This window comes from Passer montanus, unplaced genomic scaffold (genome assembly GCF_014805655.1).
Source record: "Passer montanus isolate IOZ18808 unplaced genomic scaffold, ASM1480565v1 scaffold69, whole genome shotgun sequence".
NCBI lineage: Eukaryota > Metazoa > Chordata > Aves > Passeriformes > Passeridae > Passer > Passer montanus.
In genome coordinates, this window is record NW_024372036.1 from 5144603 (window position 1) to 5166100 (window position 21498).

Genomic DNA, 21498 nt, shown 5'->3' on the forward strand with positions numbered 1-21498 from the left:
ATGACCTTGAATGAGTTGAGGAGTAGGAAGGGAAGGTCTGAGGATGGGCTCTTGAAGGGCTGCTGTGTGTCAGCAGCTGTAGCTTCTGTTTGGAGCAGTCCCCACTTCAGTGCCAGCCAGGACCTTGAGCTGCTGTGCTGGGACCTCCTGTGTGTGCCACGTGTCCCCTGGGAAGCCACCCAGCAGCTCCTGTTGGACCTTTGTCCAAAAGGCCCTGACAAAGTGCATTTCCTAGTTCTGCACCTGCTACAGCTGCAGGGTTCAGAGCAATTCTGTCAAGACCATGAATCCTCTTACTACAATATTTATTGAAAACAGATTTTGCTTGTCTGTGTGTTGAGGCAAATCATTATTTGCAAATGGTTGTTTTTGAAGAGGGAGATAAGTTTGTTTTCTTTAAAAAAAAAAAGAAAAACCATGGAAGTATCATTTTTGATAGGAACAAGTACGTGTTCTGATAAAATTTATTAAGCACATCCCTTCAGAAGTACCCTCCAGCTGAAACCCTTTTGTGACTCTATGAATAAAACAGGAGAATTGACAAGGGTAAGGTCAATGTTAACAGCTGATTGTGGAATTCAGAAAATGAAGTATACCTGAACATAAAAATACTTTCTGAATCCTTTGTGTGTGAAGAATGTTGCAGGTGCCTGGTGCTGAAATATTTATTTCATGGTAATAGAATAGCAAATTTAGTGAACATCTTATCTCAATGTTCTTCCTTTTCTATCCCCTCAATATCCCAGCCAGTCAGTGTAAAAAGAAGAGTTGTTTACAAACTATAGATACATTAAAGATATTTTTACATAGCAGCATCTGTTTATAATGTATGTATGCCTAAGAGATTTAGTAGATATACAGAGTGACTGATAGAATAGTTGTGATTTTTTGCTTGATAAGAAGAAAAATCAGACCACAAACTTAGCATTTTATTGGTGGAGGTGACTGATCATTTAAGGATAGCTTGTCCCCCTTTTAGCTTGGAGATATGAAAGACAGGACAGCAGAAGAAATCTCTTTCTGCCTGTATTTTGCTTTTTTACAAACACACATGGAATTGCACTTCTGAACTACATCAGAAAATCTCTAAAATTGAAGGTAAATATTTTATCTGTTTGCTGCATGAATTCCAGGCTTACCCTAGGTTTTCTTGGGGAGTATTTCCCTTTCACAAACACTGGAGTGCTGCTCCTTCTCTGGTTTTCTTGTGGATGGAAAGCAATGGTTAAGATTTGGTGTTATATATTCTTTTTTTTTCTCTTGGATTAATATTAGAAAGTATCTATGAATATGTAATCGTATTGGGGTGAGATCCAGTGAACTGCTGTCTTGTGCTTTGTTCTTTGCAGGTTTCACCCTAAAGCTGAGTTCAAACATAGACTTGGTTTCAAAGATGTGGGCTGTTGAAAAGTAGAAATAGAATGTGATAGAAATATTGCTGGCTGGGAACTCAGTTTTGTGGCTTGTACCGGGTTATCTAATTTTCCAAAGTATCAGATCTTCAACCCAAATGTTCTTCTGTGCCACAGTCATCATAATGCATTATTTTAAATTTTCCTTTGAGAATAAAACAAAAAGTGTCAACCCAGCATTGCCAGCGATGGCTTTCTAAATGTGGATGCCCTCTAATCTGAAGTGTTATTTCACAGAAAGGTTCAATCAGTATTTTAAGCTGCAGTGCCATGTGTAAATGAGCTGATACAGTGACTAATTGGAGGTTTAATTAATTTTGGGAATACTTAATTTTCAAAAGAAGTTCAATAGAAGACAAAGGGAAAGTTAAAGAACAAATATGTGTTATAAATTTTGTGGATGAGTAAAGAGGGAAAAATATCTGTCTCTTTAAATGTACTAGCAAATTGTTTTATTCCCAATAATTGTCATCAATTTGAATACAATTGTTTTGAAAGTATTAACCACATTAGTACAAAGCAGTGTTTGCTGCTTAGGTAAGCAAATTATTTTTTATTTACAGCCTGTAAATAAAAAAAGAAAAAAAATCTAGATATAAATGTCCTTTTTTGTGTGTATACAGCTATGGTATCTTATTGCAACAAACTAACCAAACCCTTTTTAGAAAACACTGATCTTGATCTAAACACTTGATGTAAAGTGTTGAATTAAGGTGACTTTAAGACCTGTATTGCATGTTTCAAGTTCTTAACTATTAAATCTTGTTAAATAAAGAAAAGGAATGGATTCTTCTAAATGGAAGATGATTTTTAAAGCAGGAGATATTGTTCATTATTTGCAAGGGGTTTTTTTGTCAAAATGTTCAACTTGTGTTTCTTACTTTTTTTTTTTTAGTGAACTTAGTGAAAAAGAATTAGAGAGCCAAAACACCTTATTTTATATTAAGTTCCTCAAAACATCACTTGGAAGAGATGTTGAGCGAGTTTGTGATGGTCTGGCATGATCTGAAATCTCAAATTTTGAGGCTCTGAAGCAAAGGGGTTCAGGAAGTTTCTTTACAGGAATTCCATTCCCACAAGTCAGCTCATTTCACTGAGGGACATGGGAAAGCATCAGGCTGTGGTATATTCCAACCACTACCAGTTCTGCTTCTTGCAGACCATCAGGGATTGAAGGAAAGGAGACAGACAGATAAAATTACAAGATTATAGTATAAAAAGATAGTTTGCAATATATTGGTTTATGATCATTGTCCTTGAAGTCCCAATGGCACACAAAGTGTAATAATTTAAAGTGAAGGAGATGATAAAAAAGGCTTTGATGTTATCAAAGATTTAGGATTTTATTCTTATTCAGGTGTTGTACTCCTGAAGGAGAGAGTAATTAATAATTGATTTTCTTCAAGTTTGTGTCTAGCTGATAGAAAATGAGCTGCTCCATGCTAGACAGTAAAGTTACCATCAGAAAATAGTTTCAGTAGGGTTAAGGTTACATCAGGCCTGCTTTGCTAATTGGAGATTTTGGACTCATGAAAAGACATGAGACAGCCTCTTTAGCATTTCAATGCACATTTTGGTGGATTTCTGGCCTGTATGTACTCACTAACCTCCTCAGTAATGTAACACTTAGATTCCCATCTGCATAAGACAGCAAAACCCATCATGCATCCCAGCTTCAGCTGAACTTCATACGTTTTGGCTTTTGGCATACACTGTAGGTGGAACTCCAAGTGTTCCAGGTGTTGAAGTGTGCTGCTGCCAACCTTGATAAAATACCAGTGAAGAAATCATCTGTCCTTACCACTTGCTTTTGCATATTTTAAGGATCCTCATTTGAGCTGGTGTGGTCTCTGCTGTGCAAGCTGACTGCAGGGAAAGACACTGCAAGCTCGGGTTCTGTCTGTCAAAGGCAGCACAGAGAGAAATTAAATATAAAGCACATGACATGATTACAGTTTGTATGACTTAGAAAATGAAGTCTTCTACAACTTATCTCAGTTACTCTTAATAAATAAGCAGTCTTATCTATCTCTGCCAGCTTTGATGCTCTGTGTCTGGGGTTACAGTTGTTCCTTCCCCACTCTGTGTCACCTCTGTACTTTAGATCTGTAAAATTCGAGCTGCAGGGTTGCCAAAATGAGCTTTAGAAATTGTCATTTAGCAAGGATGTGATCCACATTCCCCATCTGCAGGCACAACTGTTGAGCAGCTCCTCATCTCAGCTGAGAGGTGAATTGTTGTGGTTCCTTTCCTCACTGGGTGGTTTCAGTGCTGAGACTCAGGGTGGGCTGAAAGACTTTTGTGTTGGGAAACAGGGATTCTTGTTTTCTGACTCAGGTTATACAGCATCACCGTGGGCTGTTCGAATTAATTTGTAAACTTGCTGTGTGCCATTGCAGCTGGAGAGGACTAACTGCAACCATAATTTATTTAAAAGTTCCTTTGTGTTACTTGGCACATGGAAGTGATGGTGTCTGCTTAATTGATCAGGACATGTCGCATGAGTGATTTAAAATTTCCTAAAATTTGACTATACAAGCTTTTGTTGTGGTGCTATTGTCATGGGATGCATTCATCTAATGTAGTGTCTTAACACTATTTTGAAGCTGTGTGTAGCTTGAGTATCAGAGAGTGTGTTTTGAAAAAGCTGGAAGTCTGAGGTTTGTAAATACGTGAGTCTTTCTTCAGGTTGTATTTTAAAGTATTTTTATTTCTGTACGAAATTGCAGTATTGTTTCAACAGAATGAGTTAATTGTGGGTGTCACTGAATTCACAGAATCATAAAATTGATTGTTTTGGAAGGGACTTTAAAGGTCATTTGGTTCCAAGCCCAGTTCTTGTATTCTGTGCTTTACAGCACATTTCATTTACTTAGGAGTCTTTGACATTCCTCAGTCCAAGTAGAGAAGCCTCTGTCATAATCATAGTGAAATTTCAATGTGGCTATAAATGTTGAGACTGTAGGGGTGTCTCTGTACCTTTTCTGTTACAGAACTGAATAAAATGCTCTACATTTTTTGTCCCAGATTTAATATGCAGGAGGGAAATTGCTCAAGTCAGGATTTTAAAATGTTAGCAGATAATGGAAGGAGAAATCAGGGCATGGTACTACAAGATAAAGGTGGGTTACACACAGATCTAATCCTCTCAGAACTGAAGTTTACAGACTCCTCTTTGATTTATGATTCCTCCAACTCTTTGCCTGCTCAAAGCACACAATGTGATGGCTGGGTCCAAGCTTGGCAAAACCAGGAGATAAAAAAGTAGCTCAGGCAATAGCAAGAATTACTGATATTCGTAGAGTTTGGGTGAATTTACAGAATTTGGGGATCTGCCTGCAAGTAAGGATATGGTTTTGTGAGTGTCTGCACTCCAGTGATCTACTCTTCTATATCAGAATATGTTAAAAGCATTATTTCATGTATCCAGAAGGGCTCTGTGGGGGATTAAAAACAATGGCAATGCAAAGAAAAAGGTTCATTTGAATTAAATATGTTTCGTTTCTAGTGATTTGTGACAATTAGGAGTGAAAGGAGGTGTTGCCAGCATTATTCCAAAGCTGCGGTTTAGGTTTTGAAATGTTTTCAGATTGGCGTAATCTAAATGTATTGATACTGTTTTAAAGCAATTTTACTTTGAATGCTAAAAGAGGAATCAGGAACTTGGAATAAGAAGGTGACACTGATATGTATAAAGTGGAACTTTTTCATAGAAGATCACTTTTTGAAACGTGGAGGGAGGATTCTTAGTCAATAACTGTATCCTTCCAATGCCAAATGAAGTCAGTTCAACCTTTTTCATTTAATGATGAAAGTGCATTTCTATGTATTAGAGGTTTAATTCCTAATAATTTTTAAAATGTCTGTGGTAATTTTTGGTAAAAGACCAAATACTGAATAATAGTGGGGTGTGGATTCAGAAGGGAAAATAGCCATCAGTATGGGGGATTTCATTGTGTGTTTGGAGCGAGGAAAGAAGAAAAAACAAAAAAGCATTTTCTTGAGTAACTTGTTCTGAGTACATCACATGTCCATGGTTGTGCTAATAAATATCTTCCTTACTTGTGAATATTTAGACTGGGATTCATTAACTGCTTTTGGTATTCATGTTCTCTGTCAGAAATAATCCTATTTCGAGAAATCTTTGCAAGTATGTTGTATGTCAAAAGAGTACAAAACCTAGATTTTAGCTATGTGAGTACAGGTTTGGTGGTGTGATGGATTACACACTTCAGATCATCTGGTGTGTAAAGGAATACCAAAAGGCAGTTATTAAGGTTTGTAAGTGCCCTCAGAGGGACATTTCTGCCTCCTCAGGGTACCTTTTATTTTCAGAATGGTGTTGCTTTGCAATCTCATTGCTCAGAAACGTGTCAGCTAACTTCCAGTTCATTGTTTGAATGGAAGAATTTTTCTTTCAAGATATATTAAGGCATTTATTTCACTCAGCAGGTGAATGTTCACTCAATAGACAAACTTCTGAACAAAGGCTCTTTCCATCCTCAATTTTTCCCTCACATCTTTTTGAGAAGACTTCAGAATGGATTTCTTTAGAACTCACATGTCTGTCATTAAATAAGTAGCAGTAAAAAAGGATTGATTTGCCACAGCTAGTGCACTCTTGAAAAAATCCTATTCTGTTTTCATAACATACTAATATTTCGTGTTTGAAAGCTTGACATACCCTGTTTATCTGATTGTAGTTGTTGTTATTAGCATCAGACAGAAGATTCCATACTACAAGTTAAGGCACCAAGAACTTAAATCATCTACTAAAAGGTGCTTCCAAAAATACATATTTGTGCTGGTGGTTTTTAAAAGGTTGCAATTGTTCTAACTGATGTTTTGGCCAATGTAACTTCACTTTCAAAAAATAACTCCTCTTTTTTATTTGAGTGTAATAGTGACATTTGTCTGAACTAATTTTAATCTTTTGATTCTGAACTACTGGGATTCCCTAAGTGTCATAGATGAGAGAAAATCATGAGCTTTTGTAGAATTTCCAAGTGTTTTAATGGATGTTGTTTGTATCTAGTGATGCCAAACTTGAAATAAACCTAGCTTGTGTAAAACAGACAAACTGAAGCAGTTCACAATTCTGTTACTCTTGTCATTGTCTATTATCCTTTCAGATTAGGACTGAAAGAAGGAATTTTCTCACCTCTGTTTTCCTCCCCATTTGGATTTTGTGTTTAAATAAGGTCCACTTAAAATTGAATAATGATGAAGTCAGTTCCATATTGCATAAGTTTCTAAGAGTGTAGCCTTTCTAAAGGGGCGGGGTAAGAGGATATGTCTTTAATATAGGAAAATACAGAACTCAGTGATGTTCTTTACACCAGTCTATGGTCGGAACGATTAATTTTACATTTAATGGGCAGCAAGGACAGGAGGTATATTCTGTGTAAATAGCACACCTGAATGCACAAATCAAAACTCTGTTGAGCAGCAAGGGCACTGTGGCCCAGCGAGGAGGAGGATGGTTATTCACTGCTGCTTTCTGTGCTGCAGGGGTCCGTTCAGCGTCGTGCGGCGATGCATCAACAGGGAGACGGGGCAGCAGTTCGCTGTGAAGATCGTCGATGTAGCAAAATTCACTTCAAGTCCTGGATTAAGCACAGAAGGTAAGAATTAATAATTAAGCAAACTCCCAGCAGACAGGTTTTTCTGATTTGTCAGCATTTCCTGTGTTTGCTCTCTTTATGATGCTTTCTGGTTTATATTTTCTAGAAGTTTTAAAGCAAGGTTCTGTATCTCAAAATTGGCTTTGTGCTTGCATTTCTAGTCTTCAGTAGTTTCTGCATATATTCAGTGGTGATCATAAATATTAGAAAGATAGGTTTAAGCCATTTCTTTTTCTCTTTGAATTTTTTTGTCTTAAGAATGTGGATTTTGTAAATAAAATAGTAGTTCTAAGTCAAAACAGCATACACAGGAAGTAAAGCAAGAACACATGAGTTTTGGTTATACTAGTCTAGATTTAGCAAGTAATTTGCTATAAATGGATGAAAACTTGCTATTAAAGTGCAAAGTTATATAAAAGTTTTTTTAATGTCAGGATTACAGGCAATGCTGCAGAACTGCTACAGTGCAAAAACAAGGCTGTAACTCTCTAATGTTTTCTGCTTTAGAGTAAAAAAATCTATGTTTTACAAGTTGCATACGTAACTTGTGTGTGCATAAAGTTCTTTTTTTACCCTGCATGGAGAAGAGCATTGCCAGCTGAGCGACACTTGCTGTGTTCTCCATGCCCTGTATATTTTTTCTGGAGATCATATTCTTTTGTGCAGTAATGTTTTTTGGGGGTTCCACTGATGCCATGAAAGTCCTTGTGAACCCTACTTCATCAAAAAGGGACAATGACTTCTCTTTGTATTTATAACAAACAGTATCTTGAGCCTTAATGACTAGCTTGATTTACAAGGCAAATCACAGGTCTTGCCAGATATTTTCATTTAATAATGCCATTGCTATTTGTTTTTTCTAGCCCTCTAACAAAATAAGAGGCACATTTTCCACAATATTCAGCTTCTAATTAGCTCCATCATGGTTTTGGCAAGTTATACCAAAACCATTGCATTCTGAGCTACTGAATGTTTATTAAAATGATTTGATACCTTTTAAATAAGTTGTGTCCATATTCTTTTTTTTCTAAGCCTCATTTGAACTGCTGATGATAGGACACATTTCTACCTTTGCTGGAATATTGCCTTCCTGGCTCCATGACATTAAAAGTCAACCTTTGAGGCCGTGAAGAATTTCTGAAAGGGAAAAGTCATAGGCAAAAGAGAAGGGACTCATCAGGAGGAAAAGAAAAGGCAACAGTAATAATAGATTAACTGAAAAAAGGGTAAATGTGGATGGTTTGCAATTTCTGCCTGAGTCTAAAGAATAGGCTTGGGAGTGTATTAAGAAGTCTGGTGTTTTTCCAATTCCACTTTGTGTGTATTGTTGTAATTTTAATTCAAGGTAGCAGATCACTGAGGTATGATCATAAACATTTTCTGGGTTTAGTGGTGCTTTGTTTTGTTTTGTGGTTTTGGATTGTTGTTTGGGTTTCTTTGTTGTTTCGAGATTGGGTTTTTTAAACATTTTGAATTGTTATGCCTTAGATTTGTAATATTAAGTCACAAAGGCACATAAATGTGTAAGTGAGCGTGGAACAAGTTCTTACCTCAACATAAGAATGTGAATTTTTCACAGAGTCTTTCCATCTTCTCTGCTCTTTATTTCTCCTCTTTTTCATTGGCTTGTTTTTTCAGTTGGGTGGTTTTTTTTGCACCTCTACTCTGTCTAGGTTCTAGGGGGGTTTTAAAGATTTTTTTTTCTGGTTTGTTTATTTCTGATGTGGTATTCTTTAAGCATGTTGGTGGGCAGCTACTCTGGTGGTATTGGTATAAAGTAAATGTACCTGTGAGGAAGCTGTGTTTGTAAACTGTGTTAAAGTGTGAGCTGTAATAAAGTGATAAGATTAACCCTTGGAGATACTCTTTACCTTGAAGTTTTGACCTCTGCAAGTTTAATTTGCTCTTGAAGGTTATTTTTGCACAACTCTCCACCTCCAGTCTTTCTTTGAGGCACAGGAGTGGGAGAACAAGACATTCTGCATGTGAGGGAGCTGATGACAATTCGTTCCATTAATTCTCATATATATAAAGTGCTTAGAGCTAAAGGTCCCAATATGCCTCCACACTTTCAGATTAAATCTAAAAAGTCTTTGTTCTTGAATGCTTTTACATAAATACCCCTGTAGGATGATGGGGTAATGGGTAAGAACTTCATTTTGTTTGTCAGCAGTGTACTCTTGTGGCAGAGGCAGCCAACTGCAGAGCAGAGGTGCAGCCAGCAAGGCAAAGCAAGTGATTGTTCCCTCTGTTCATGCCTTGTGGGGCCACACCTGGAGCACTGTGTGCAGTCCTGGTTTCTCCAGTATGAGAAAAGCAATGATGTGCTGGCAGGAGTCCAGCAGAGATGGACTCAGTTGGTCAAGCCTTAATAAGGGAAGCTGAGATGAGATTTGGTGCTGTCTTCAATTACTTCATAAAAAGATACAGAGCAGATGGAGCCAATCTCTTGATTTGGGCACACAGTGAAATGACAAAAGGCCATGTGGACAAATTGCACATGAAGAAATGCCAATTAGAGACAAATAAAAGAAAAATCTGCACCTGATTGCACAGGGAGTTTGTGAACATCCTCAGAGATGCTCAGAAGTGACTTGCATGAGGCTTCAAGCTGCTAGGTCTATTTTTACCTGCTTGGAGGAAGAATTTGGACTAGGTCACCTCCAGAAGGTCCTTCCAACCTAGATGATCCTGTGGTGTTTGTAGCAACGTGTAATCTGTGGGCCAATATAGCTGCAATTCTACATAGGGAGAAAATTTAGGCATAGCATTACTGTGCTAAAAAGGAGATAATTTAAAACTAGTTTTGATATAATTTTTAAAACTAGTTTTGATTTCTTTAACCTTTGAGGCTGCTGGGCACCAAATATGTTTTAAAGGGACTGTTTTCTAAACAATTAATTTAGAAAAATACATACTGGTGTCTTACAATAACGGTGTCTCCTTACCAGGGTAACAAAAACAAGCTGAAATGCTTCTCTAGGCTGATGTGTTACCAGTTGGTGTTATTGTGAGCATCTGTGGCATGTGATAGAGAAGCCACTAGCTCACAAGACAAACTTGTATCAGGTGTGGTGTTCTTTCCATAAGGCTGCTCAGTACTCACAGCATGTGTAGACACAGACATCTCCAGTGATTTTTGTGTCTCGCTGCATCTCTGCGGTGGTTTGATAATAGCAGGGAAAATTAATGCAATGTAATGATGCCTGACAGCTAGCAAATCTAATCTAGGCTAAATTCTATTGGATTTATGTATTAGTATTCATGGTCTTGCTTATTGTGTATCATCAATCTCTGTAGTGTTGTAATTCAACCATATTAATGAAGTATATTGACACCTTGTCACTGCTCAAGTGGCCATGTGATCTGCTGGATTAATGTTGGATATTTTACATGTTGAAAGATTCTACCACAGTTCACTCATATCACAGAGATACAAAAAAAATCAAAAATAAGAAAATGTGAAGGTTGAATATTTTTAGACATAAGAGTCTCTTTTTTGCTGTTCAGTTGAGAGAATCCATGTGGAAGAGTACTTGTTGCTCTCAGAAGCCAGTAGTAGTAGACTCATTGAGGTCTAAAAAAATATATCAGTGTAAATAAACCTACTTTCAAATACAGCTCTTAGTTGCTATACTCAGAACTTTTGGTATAGAAAACTGTGAGAAGCATGTTCTTTATTTCTGAGTTTCTTACAGCTCACATCTTAGTTTGTCCATTTCCTCCGCTGCTCTTTTCACATCCATGCATTTTCTCTTGTCTTTTTTCTCAGCTTCCATGTCTGATTTTTAGTTACCTGCTCTAACACCAAATATCTGTTAAGTGCTGGCACCATTTCTCAGGAACAGAATGGTGATCAGTCCTTACTACTTAGAAGCTAATACACATTATTTGTTTGCCTTTTCTTAAATCCAAATTGCTTTCTTGTAACATGCTAAGTGTTTTTTAAAGCAGTTTAAAGGGCAGTGCTTTGTGCTTACAGTGCATTGAAGTTGTTTTTCAGAATTTAATTCAACATATATTAGATTCTCTTACCTGTAGTTCATTTCTATAGAAGTGTCCTCACAAAGAAGGTGGTTACCAATACTTCTCCAGCTTTCTAACACTCCACACCTTATTTATTAGGTTGATGTGCGTGGTTGATATACAGGTTTGTATGCATTCAGGTCACTGGGAAGCTGAATGAATAAGCTGATAAGGACAGATTGAGGTTTCCTTCAGAACCCAAACTGGTTCTTCTGGAAGCAGGCTGTGAAGACAGTCTGCAAAATGCTTTTGTCTGTGACAAAGAGCAAAATTGTAACCAAGAAAGCACTGTTTTAAATACAGTTCTGGGACTACTTCTAGCACAGTGGGGGTCATGATAATTGAATGGAAACTGGCCTTGCTATGGATCATCTGCTTCAGGAGAAGAATTCCAAAATTATTTAATGGGGCATTGGAATGAAAACTGGGAGGGTTTTGTTGTGTTTTAGTTCTTGTCTTGGGGGGTTTTTTCCCCACAAAGGGGCTCACAGATCTTACCCCTGACTAACTTTCAGATTGTGAGAGATTTTCTTAAAGTTGAGACCTTACTCTTGTTCTGCTTGTTTCATTAAACAGCTTACCCTTGTAGTTTTTCTTATTTTTATTTATTTAATTTATTTAGACTTTCATTTTGTAGAATCTTTTTGTCAGGGCAGTGTTTTCAAAAGGCTTTATTTAGTTCATAGTGAAATTTCATGACAGTATCTTCAGCTTTTGGTACTGGAAGGCTGTAGTGAATCATAAGTTACTTTTCACAAAAGTATCTGTAAGATTCTGCACTTCCCTCCCTGCGTGTTTTCAAGGGTTTCAGAAAGAAAATGTACAATGTCAGCATTGAACTCATCTCTTTTGAGTAAAAAATACTACAAATCTGTATGTCATCATATTTCATGATAGTGTACCATATATAGACTGGATTTGAAGAAAGAACAAGTGAGTCATTGCCTTTGATTTGGAAATACCAGCTAATCTGGAACTTCTGGTTGTTATCAGTTCTGTGTTGTACCATATTTCACAGATCAAGGCCAGGTGCCTTCCTTCTGTGTGACATTATTGGGCCCACACCTGAGCTGTTGTGCCCAGTTTGGGGCTTCATAATTTGAGCTGGAGAGGTCCCTGCCAAGGACAAGATAATCAGGACCTTGCAGGACACAGTGGGCAAAGAGAGCTTGAAGAAGCTGGGTTTGTTTGGTCTGGTAAAGAGGAGGCTGGGAGGGTGTTATAATGTGGTATACAACTACAAAAATGTCAGAGCCAAGGTGTCCTGGAGTGGAAGCTGCTGGAACACAGGGAAATGCCAGGAATTGTTGCTTGGAAGGTTCAGGTTGGACTTGGTTTCAAGAGTTTGCTCAATGAAATCACAGCAGTCCTGACCCCGTGTGTGCAGTAATCTCACGTTGAATGGTGGTTGGACCCAATGCTCATCAGAGGTCATTTCCCACCAGCTTTTCTGTGATCTAATGAAAACAGGAGGAAGGCAGCATTATAGGTTTCATTTCATTGCAGGCAGAAAATATGAGTGTGGCCGCATTTCTCTTCACAGAGAAAATTAAGGTGCAATTTTTCCCAAGGATTTTCTGGGAAAGGCAGAGAGAAACCTCAGAGAAGAGAAAAACAATTCTTACCTCTATTCTCTGCCCCTGTTTTGCACATGTGGAATGTGTTGGAAGATTGTTTACCTGAAGGAATTTGGTAGTTGGATTCTGCTGAGTATTGTTTTGTTTCCTTGGCCAGTCGCACAAAGCTGTGTCCTGACTGCTGGCAGACAGCCATGAGTTTTTCAGTAGTTAGAAGTATGATATAGTATAATAGTATCTCTCTTTAATGTAATATAATGTAAAATAGTATAGTTTTAATAAAGCGGGTGTTCGGCATTCCAAAACCTTGGAGTCAGATGCCAATCATTTCCTTCATCGGGGCGCCTGCTAATACTATATATGAGGATATTTCAGAGAGGGAAAAGGTCTTTACCAGCTTGACTTTGCTTTTGAATTACCATTTTAACCCTATGAGAAGCCATAATCCAAGTATTAGTGACTGTAGTGTTGCAGGTATAACTGTTACACAGGAGTTTTCTTGAAGATTCATCTCATGTGTGTGTCTCAGTGGTGAAGAGTTTGAGGCATCTTTTTACAGACCAGAAAAATCACATGGTATTAGATGCCTCTGTTCATAAGCAAATGCACAAATGTGGAATTTTGAAAAGAAACTCCAAAATCTTGGTAGCTGACTGTCATGAAGTTTATGTTGCTGGTGCTTAAAATACCACTACAGTTTCTGTGTGGGCTGTACAAATCAATAGAGGTAGGAAGAATTTGAATTAACCACGTGCCTGTGATAATATAAAATCAAATGTTAAAAATAATGCTTTTTTGGATTTTTTTTCTTTAAAAAGAATGTCTGGTCAGGATGGGAGGGACCTGTAGTAATTTATGCCTCTCAGGAGGACTTGAAGATTGATACTTGAAGTCACTTTTGATGTTTGTAATCTGAAGACTCTACCTTTCTGGGGAATGCATTGTTCCTATCTCAGTTCTCCTGCTTCCACACAGGGGTAGGACCAGGACCAGGAACTGGTCCTGTTTTGGTACAGGGAATTTTACCTGAGCCTTTCTGAGGGGTTTACTTCTCTTAACTTAAGGAAGGGTTTGGGGCTGCTTCTTGTTTTTCTGGAGAAGCTGTCAGATGGTTTGGTTGTAAATACAGTTCTTTCTATGAGGAGTACCAATTTCATAAATATCTAACTTTAATAGCACTGCTGTGACTTCCATAAACAAAGTGTCATTAGAATTAAATACTTCTATGCAGAAATGTAACATAAGAGACGGAAGAAGGATTTTCCTCCAGCAGACACTTCTGTTAGTGTGGCAGCATGTTAACCATAGAACAGATCCATAGAAAGGATCACAGGAATGCATGAAAACTTCTTTCTAAGGGCTCATTTTATCCTTGCTACTGGAAATCAGTTCACTGCAGAAATGGTGCCACATTTTTCTGGTTGTAAATACAGAATTCAGTCTTGGGACCGCATTTCTTCTTTTTTTTTTCTTTGAAGTGTAAAATACAGCATTTTGTATTAGGGGTCTTCTGGTTTTTTTAGGATTTCTTGGCATGTGCCTGGACACAGGCTTCCAGGAGTGGGATACTAAGTGTCACTGACCAAATTATCATTGTTTTGACCTTGTTTAGAGTCACACAGGAAAATTTGATTCATCCCAGGAAGCAAATATGATTGTCTGGAGGGAAATATGGCCTATTATCCAGATCATAAGCAAAGAGTTATAGAGATCAACTATTACTTTGGTATTACTTTACTTCAAGAACATAAAATTTCTGGAAATACTGATGCAGGCATATTAACAGTGTTAATGAAACATTTTTTCTTTTCCATCTTCAGCAGGGAAAGCATAGCTTGGGAATTTATTACACCCACTTTAAAGCATAAAAGCATATGTACCTAATTTTTTTATGCACTGTTGCTTAAGTAGAAGGAAAATAATTAAGTCTTTATGTGTTGCAAGCAATTGGTTCTTTATTCCTTCTAATCAGTCTCCAGAAAAAGGACAGCTTTGCTATGTGACTTCAGTCCCTTGCCTTTAACATGTGTCTGATTTTCTGGGTTTAGTACAGCACTGAGCACACAATGGCTCTGCAGGAGTGCTCCTCTTCCTCCCTCTCTTTTAATCCTTGCTGCTTGGCTGCGTGCTGGCTCTGACAGCTTTGTTCTTCTGCTCTTGGTTTCACTGTGGTGCCAGCACTGTGAAAAATTACTGCTGTGTCCAGTGGCTGAAACCACAGTGGACTTGCTGCCAGATGTTTGCCTAAGATTATCATGGAGCTGCTTTTGAGAAAGGTGTCGTGCAGCTGAGCAGCAAGTGCAGGCAGCATTTCCCAGCTTTATAAATAAAAATGGTACAATTTACAGGTTTCAAAATGCAATTACATTGAGTGTATTTAACTGCCATTTTAATAAATATTCATTCTAAGAATAACTTATTAGAGTGCTAATTAAAAAATTGCTATATCTTGGAATTCTTAGAACACATATAATAATGGAAATGATTATGTAATTAGCACTAAATAGAATTTATGCAGCAGATAATAGATAATTTAACTGTTATTTTTGTTACATAACTGAGATTCAGTTGGCCTAGTTTGGGAGTTTTTAAGTAATCATAATTGATTAAAAAGTGCTCCTATAGTAACATCTCTGTAATCTTTCTCACTTTATATGAGAGGCACTAGAACAGGTTACCCAGGGAAATTTTGGATGTCTCATCCCTAGAAGTGTTCAAGGCAAAGTTGGACAGGGCTTTGAGCAACCTGGTCTAGTGGGAGGTGTCCCTGCCCATGGCAGGGTGTTTGGAACTACATGGTCTTTAAGGTCCTTTCCAACTCAAACTATCCTATGATTCTACAGCACGCTTCCATATATATGGAATAAGAAAATATTCACTTTCACATTTGTAAACAACAAAATAAGACCAATGCCAAGAAATATTATTATGAAAACTTCCTTTAAACTTCATGTCATTTAACTCAGTGAAATAAGGTTTTTCACTTAAAAGTTAATTCCTCTTTGTACATACAATATAGGACTTAGGGAACATTTGATTAAAGTCGTTACTGAAATAACTAGTGAATCTGTTTGGGTAGTGTATAGTATTGAACCATTTGTCAAGGAAATAAACATAATTTGTGCTCATTTTGGTCATTTCAAGTGTTACAGGGTATTTGCTAATTCAGGAAAAATTCAGTGAAGGGTTATGTGTATACATCATCTTAACTGGACAAAAACTGGTTGGTCCTTGAAATCTGTTGTTTCAATCCCATCTGTTCCCAGGAGCTCACAACCATTTAGAATGCAGGTTTCACTGAAAATTAAACTTAAAAATACTTCAAATTCTTAGTAGATTTGGCAGAAACATTTTCAGATAGTGCTTGTGATCCAGCACGAATCACAGAAGTGAAATGGTACACTGCAGTTAATACTCCTTATTCCAAACAGGATGATGCCTGTGGGTGTAGAGAATAGCTAACAGAAGTCTTCGAGATAGCTGTCCTGGGTTTGTTCTGTGGGGGTTTTGCCAGTGGTAAGCTTGTCAGTGAAATGCTCATCCCAGTCAGCTACAGGTGCATCCTCAGTCAGGCACTCTGAATGTGACTCTGCTTTGCAAATCATGTCTCCCAAACCATAGTGGGAAAGATTGTAGCTGAGCAGGATTCTACAGAGCCTAATCCTTGCTCTACCCAGAAATAAAATATCACAGGCTCACTTCACTGTTATTCAAAAAATGCTTTAAAATCTCATACTATTTCAGCCTTGTCTGTCTCTTTACTGAACATTTAGTTGGATGCACAGGATAGTTTGAGAGCATCAAGACTTATGTATTCGCATTTGGTATTTAAATATGTGAAGTATACAGCAAAAGAGATGTCTAAGAACTCAGTGTTGTGTCAGTCTGAAACAGCACCTGAGGATAATGAATTGTTAAATTGTAAATCATTGTAGATTGATGATTATAAAGCATCTATTTATGCAGATGTGCACCCAGAAGTGCTGACAGAGTTTAGAGATTTCACAGAGAGGACATTCAGGATAATCTTTGAGTGAACAAAGACGGGAAGAGGTGCCCAAGGAGATGACTCTGCTGTGCTGGCCCGAGGTGAGCAGGAGCCAGCCATGAGCCCCTGTGGTAAAGAGGAGCCAGTGGTATCCTGGGCTGCCTTAGGCAAAGTACTGGCAGCAGGTGTGTTACTGTTAGGTTGGGCATGACATACACGTGATCAGAGTTTTAGAAGAAAAAAGGTTTTATTTTGCATGTTCTCTAGTTTATATACTCTTAGTATAGTTAAGTCATTAACTACATGATGGTAACTTACTGTATTCTTTGGTGCAAAGCAATTAGCGTCAATACAATTGGCAAAAGTTTTACAGAAATTTTATAAGGCATGAATACACATCTACTTATGCACGTAGTCTAGTTTACAAAAAATTTTATGTATCTTTTCTAATCTGTTTCTGTGGCCTTGTTTTCTTCTTTGCTATGGATACAGTCGAAAATCATCAATTGTTATTTCTTCTATTAACTCGGCTTTGCTTGCAGGCCAGCTGCCAAGCCCCTCCATACAGGTGGAGGGAGGGAGGTGGTCCTGCCCCTCCTCAGCACTCCTGAGGCCACATCTGCACTGGTGGCTCCAGTTCTGGGATCCCCAGTACTGGAAGAACATGGAGGTACCAGAGAGAGCCCAGCCAAGGGCTGGCACTAGGATAAGGGACTGGAACATCTCTTCTGAGGAAAAGCTGGGAGGGCTGTTTAAGTCTGGAGAAGGAAAGGTTCAGGAGGGATTTGTTGATGGGTACAAATCCATGAAGGAAGGGTACAAAGAGGACAGGGACAGGCTCTTCTCAGTGGTGCCCAGGGACAGGACCAGAGGCAGTGGCACAAACAAACACAGAAGGTTCAGCCTCAGCACCAGAAAACACTTTTTAAACTGTGAGAGTGACCCAGCACTGGCACAGGTTGTCCAGGGGGTTGTGGATTGTTGGAGATAGTCAAAAGCTGCCTGGAGACAATCCTGGGCAGTGGGGTCTTGGTGGCCCTGCTTGAGCAGAGGGATTGGACCAGATCACCTCCACAGGTCCCTTCAGCCATTCTGGGATTCCACTTCATGACTTTGATGGCTTGGTGGCTCTCCTGAGAGCACCTGGCAGTATTTGGGCTCTCCCGTGCTCTACATGCCATTGTTTTTCTGTGTTCCTTTGTGGGTGTGCAGATGAGGTCTTACAGCATAACCTATTGTTTTTATTTTCTAAAACCCTGGTTTAATTACAGCATCCTTCAGTGTTCGAGACAGAATTTGAGTAAAGCAAATTTATTTGGAAATAAATTTAGGTTGGAGGGATAAGGAAGGATATTCCTGCTCCAGCTACCCTAGAGCAGTAAACAATACATGGACCTTTTACCAATATAATAAGCCAAATGACAAAAGTGTGTTTCTTCACCCTCTTTGCAAAGCGAAGTCTTAATTAAATTTATTTTTAAAAATCTGGAAGTACACTTTTAAAAAGATTTATTTTATAAACACTCCCAAGACTTCGTTCTTAAACATTGTTGTCTTCAATTTCTGCAGAATTCATGAGGTATGTCCAACTCCTCTTCTGAAAAATTAAAATGCTTTTCAAAACACTTCTGTCTCTGTACACACTCTGTACTCATCTAATGAATCCTGGTTCTTGCCAATAGTCCAGAAATAGGCTCTAGCTGTGCTTGCTGGAATTCAGACTGGTTACAAACACAGGGAAGGAAGATAATAAGCATCAGCTGTATTTTCAAATATTTTCTGTTTGGATGTGCTAGCGTGTATTCTGTTCTGGTTTATGCAATCAACAAAATTCAAAATTCATTGCAGCTGAGCTGCAGTTTCTGTTAATTCATTGATCCAGAGAGAACCTTTTTTGACTCTTAAATGCTGGGGTTTGTTGTTTTGTGAATCTAAAAGTATAATGTCACTGTGGTATGATAAATAATGATCCTTGTGCAATAGCACTGTTAGAATGACAAACCTGTATCCTGCCATAGCAGTAGGATGTGGGTGAAACCCCTATCCTTTGGTTGTGTGGGTTTTGGCTGGGACGGTTTCAATCCTTTGCAAATCTTGCCTAAAATATTTATTTATTTATTTGTTTGTTTTATAAAAGCAAAATTCATGGTTTCTGATGCACAGATTCCTATTCTTTTGCAGTATCCAGGGTTTTCTGCTAAGTTTGGTAGGTACATCACAATCTTGGGCAATTTTCCCATGAGTCAGCTACAAACATTCCTCTTGAAGCTTTTCTGCACTAATGTTGTTTTAAAGGGATTGGAGATGAACATGGTTTTGAGCTACAGGCAATGGAAATTTGCAAAAGTAAAGATGTGTTAGCAAATCTTAATGGGCCCCCTAAATAAACGGTTGGGAGTGAGAATTAGAGAGTTTAAAAAGGGGGGCATATTTTTGATCTGTAGTGTATATATGTCTATATATTCATAATAAAATGAACACACATAGCATAGTCCTCCTATGATCCAACTGCTCTTCCAGCTGAAAAATTGAGCATGGAAAAAATGGTGAAGCTGAAGACCGGTGACAGAGTTCTACAATCTGTACTGCAGTTGTAGAAACTGCACACTGATCTCCATGGAAATTTTCATTTTAACATCTGCATCAGCAAATACTAATGAGTAATACATGAAATATGTAGAAGCTGAGAGATCTCCGTAGTATGTCATTATGTAGGAGAGTGTTTAGTCCAGTTGTACACAGTGCCAAGCAATGGCTCTTTCCCAGGGTAAGAGTTGCTTCAGAAGGGGAAAAAAAGAATAGATTTGAAATCTTAAAGTGGAGAAAATCTTTAAGAAAAGACAAATATTAAGAGAAACAATTAGGTATACTTGATATGAAGGCAGATGGAAATACTTGTTTGGAAAAGACAGTTTGGAAACTGTCTTGTAAAAGTATCTCTTGGCTAACATACACAGTAGAATACTGAAGCTTTTTAGCTGCTCAGTCAAGAGAAGCGTGAAAATTTAAATAAGTTTAAGACCTGAAAGTCCTGAGGAGATCTGTGAACTTGTTTCTTCAAGACTTTCTGATTTTTTTCTGATATTTGAGTTCTACCATCCCTACCATCAGTTTTCTTCCAGTATATTATGTTTTAATAATATTAAAAGATAATAATATTATTGTTTTAATAATATTAAAACAAACTCCTTGTTTTAATGGAGTGAAAAAAATTAGGTACAAGCAATAAATTATTGTCCATATAGTTACGTTTTAGGAAAAACCCACTTAATAAAACCTTTAATGAACATATTTTATATTAATTAAATTTTATCCTTAATACTGCATTGATTTTTTTTTTCTGGTTCTGTGTTTTAAAACTACTAAATGTATAAGCAGTAACTTTGGGAGAGAGACCTGTGTTAACCAGCTCTGGATGTTACTGAGCACTTTCTGGCATGGCATTTTCCAGCTACAAGCCATTTATTTTAATGATGACATTTACCAGGGACAGGCTACTCACACTGAATATATTGTATGTATTTGATTTCCTAATATGAATCCAACCAACAAATATACACAGTGACAGTGAGTAAATTGGCAATGTGAGTAAAATCACTGTGATCTATGGTTGGTTTACTTAAAATGTATGACACAGATTTTCATGGGAGGTTGTTTTTTTAAAATCACTTCAGATGAGTAAGATTTATGGTGTGTTTCTTGGTTGGGGGAAGGGGTTTGTTCTGTCTATTTCTTTTGCCTGCAATATTCAGTGGTCTTTATTTTTTTCCTGTTTTTTGAAGTTGCTGTAGGAGGAAAAGCCCAATTGAAAAAGAGGCTAAAAAGTAGTGTTTTCTTGTTTCAGGGTGTCTTAGCATTTGTTAAGGCTAATTTTAATACTTTAAGTTTTAATGCTTTAAATAACTAAAAAATTACTTTACAGATATATTCTAAGTTCTACTGAAAGCTCCTAGCACAGTCAGCAGTCTAAACCCCAAGCTTCTTGATTTCCTTTAGAAGACTAAGTAAATAAAGTTACATTTTAAAATATAATTTTATCTACTGTGACAGAACCAGTTACTGGAGATTTCTTAATGTCTGTCACTTAACATTGGCTGTGATATAGTGACAATTTACAGTTGCAGGTCTTATTGAAAATATTGCCTTCGTTTATAGTGTTATGAATAGTGAAAATGACTTTATGAAATACTACTTTGCGTGAGCAAAGTAGATTTTTTTTCCTTTGCCAAATCAAATTAGGACTTGAATTCAAGTTGCTGCCACAAAAATGTATATTACAACATGTATGTGTTACACATCTCTTTTCAGGTCTGTACAGGTTATCATTGCTGTACCCTCTGTGTCCTCCATTCTCTTTGAAAAGCTGTTCCAAGCTGGAGCCTGTGTTTCCAGCAAGGGTGGACAAGTGGGACTGGCGGGTTTGCAAAGAAGCTTTTCATCTCTGATCTTGTATTTCTACAAGAGCCAATCTTGTGCTGCAGGCTGATATGGCACCTACCATCTCCATCTCTGAATAGCTTATCTGATAGAGGGGAAAACCAGTAAAGGAGCTGGGATTCCATGGAAATGTAGGATGGCAACATCCAGGACTATTAGATGTGATATCTGTGCAGCGTGTGGGTGAGTGTCAGTGCTTTGCATCCTCCCTTTCCCCCTCAGGAGGACTGAACAGCTCCTGGCTGCTGAAGGGGAAGGGAAAGCTCCATTTATTCATTCCACCTTCCTTACTCTGCATTCCTGTGGCTTCATTTGGGCTCACTTTGATACTTTTTTAACCTTTGGGCTGATTTATTTGTATTCAAGTTGAGGGGAAAAGTGAATGGAGGACTTGCACCCTAAGTCTCCTAATCTTTACTGTCTTGCTTCCTTTT

The 21498-nt window shown here is 37.8% G+C and overlaps 1 protein-coding gene across 10 annotated transcripts in view; it reads left to right on the forward strand.

Annotated features, from left to right (window-relative positions):
- Positions 1-21498, forward strand: part of CASK (calcium/calmodulin dependent serine protein kinase) — a 188427-nt gene that overhangs the window by 42120 nt on the left and 124809 nt on the right. For all 10 annotated transcript variants that reach the window (XM_039729341.1, XM_039729342.1, XM_039729344.1 and 7 more), the window contains exon 2: positions 6924-7036. In XM_039729341.1, the coding sequence (XP_039585275.1) occupies positions 6924-7036 (113 nt within the window). The remainder of the gene's footprint in view (positions 1-6923; positions 7037-21498) is intronic.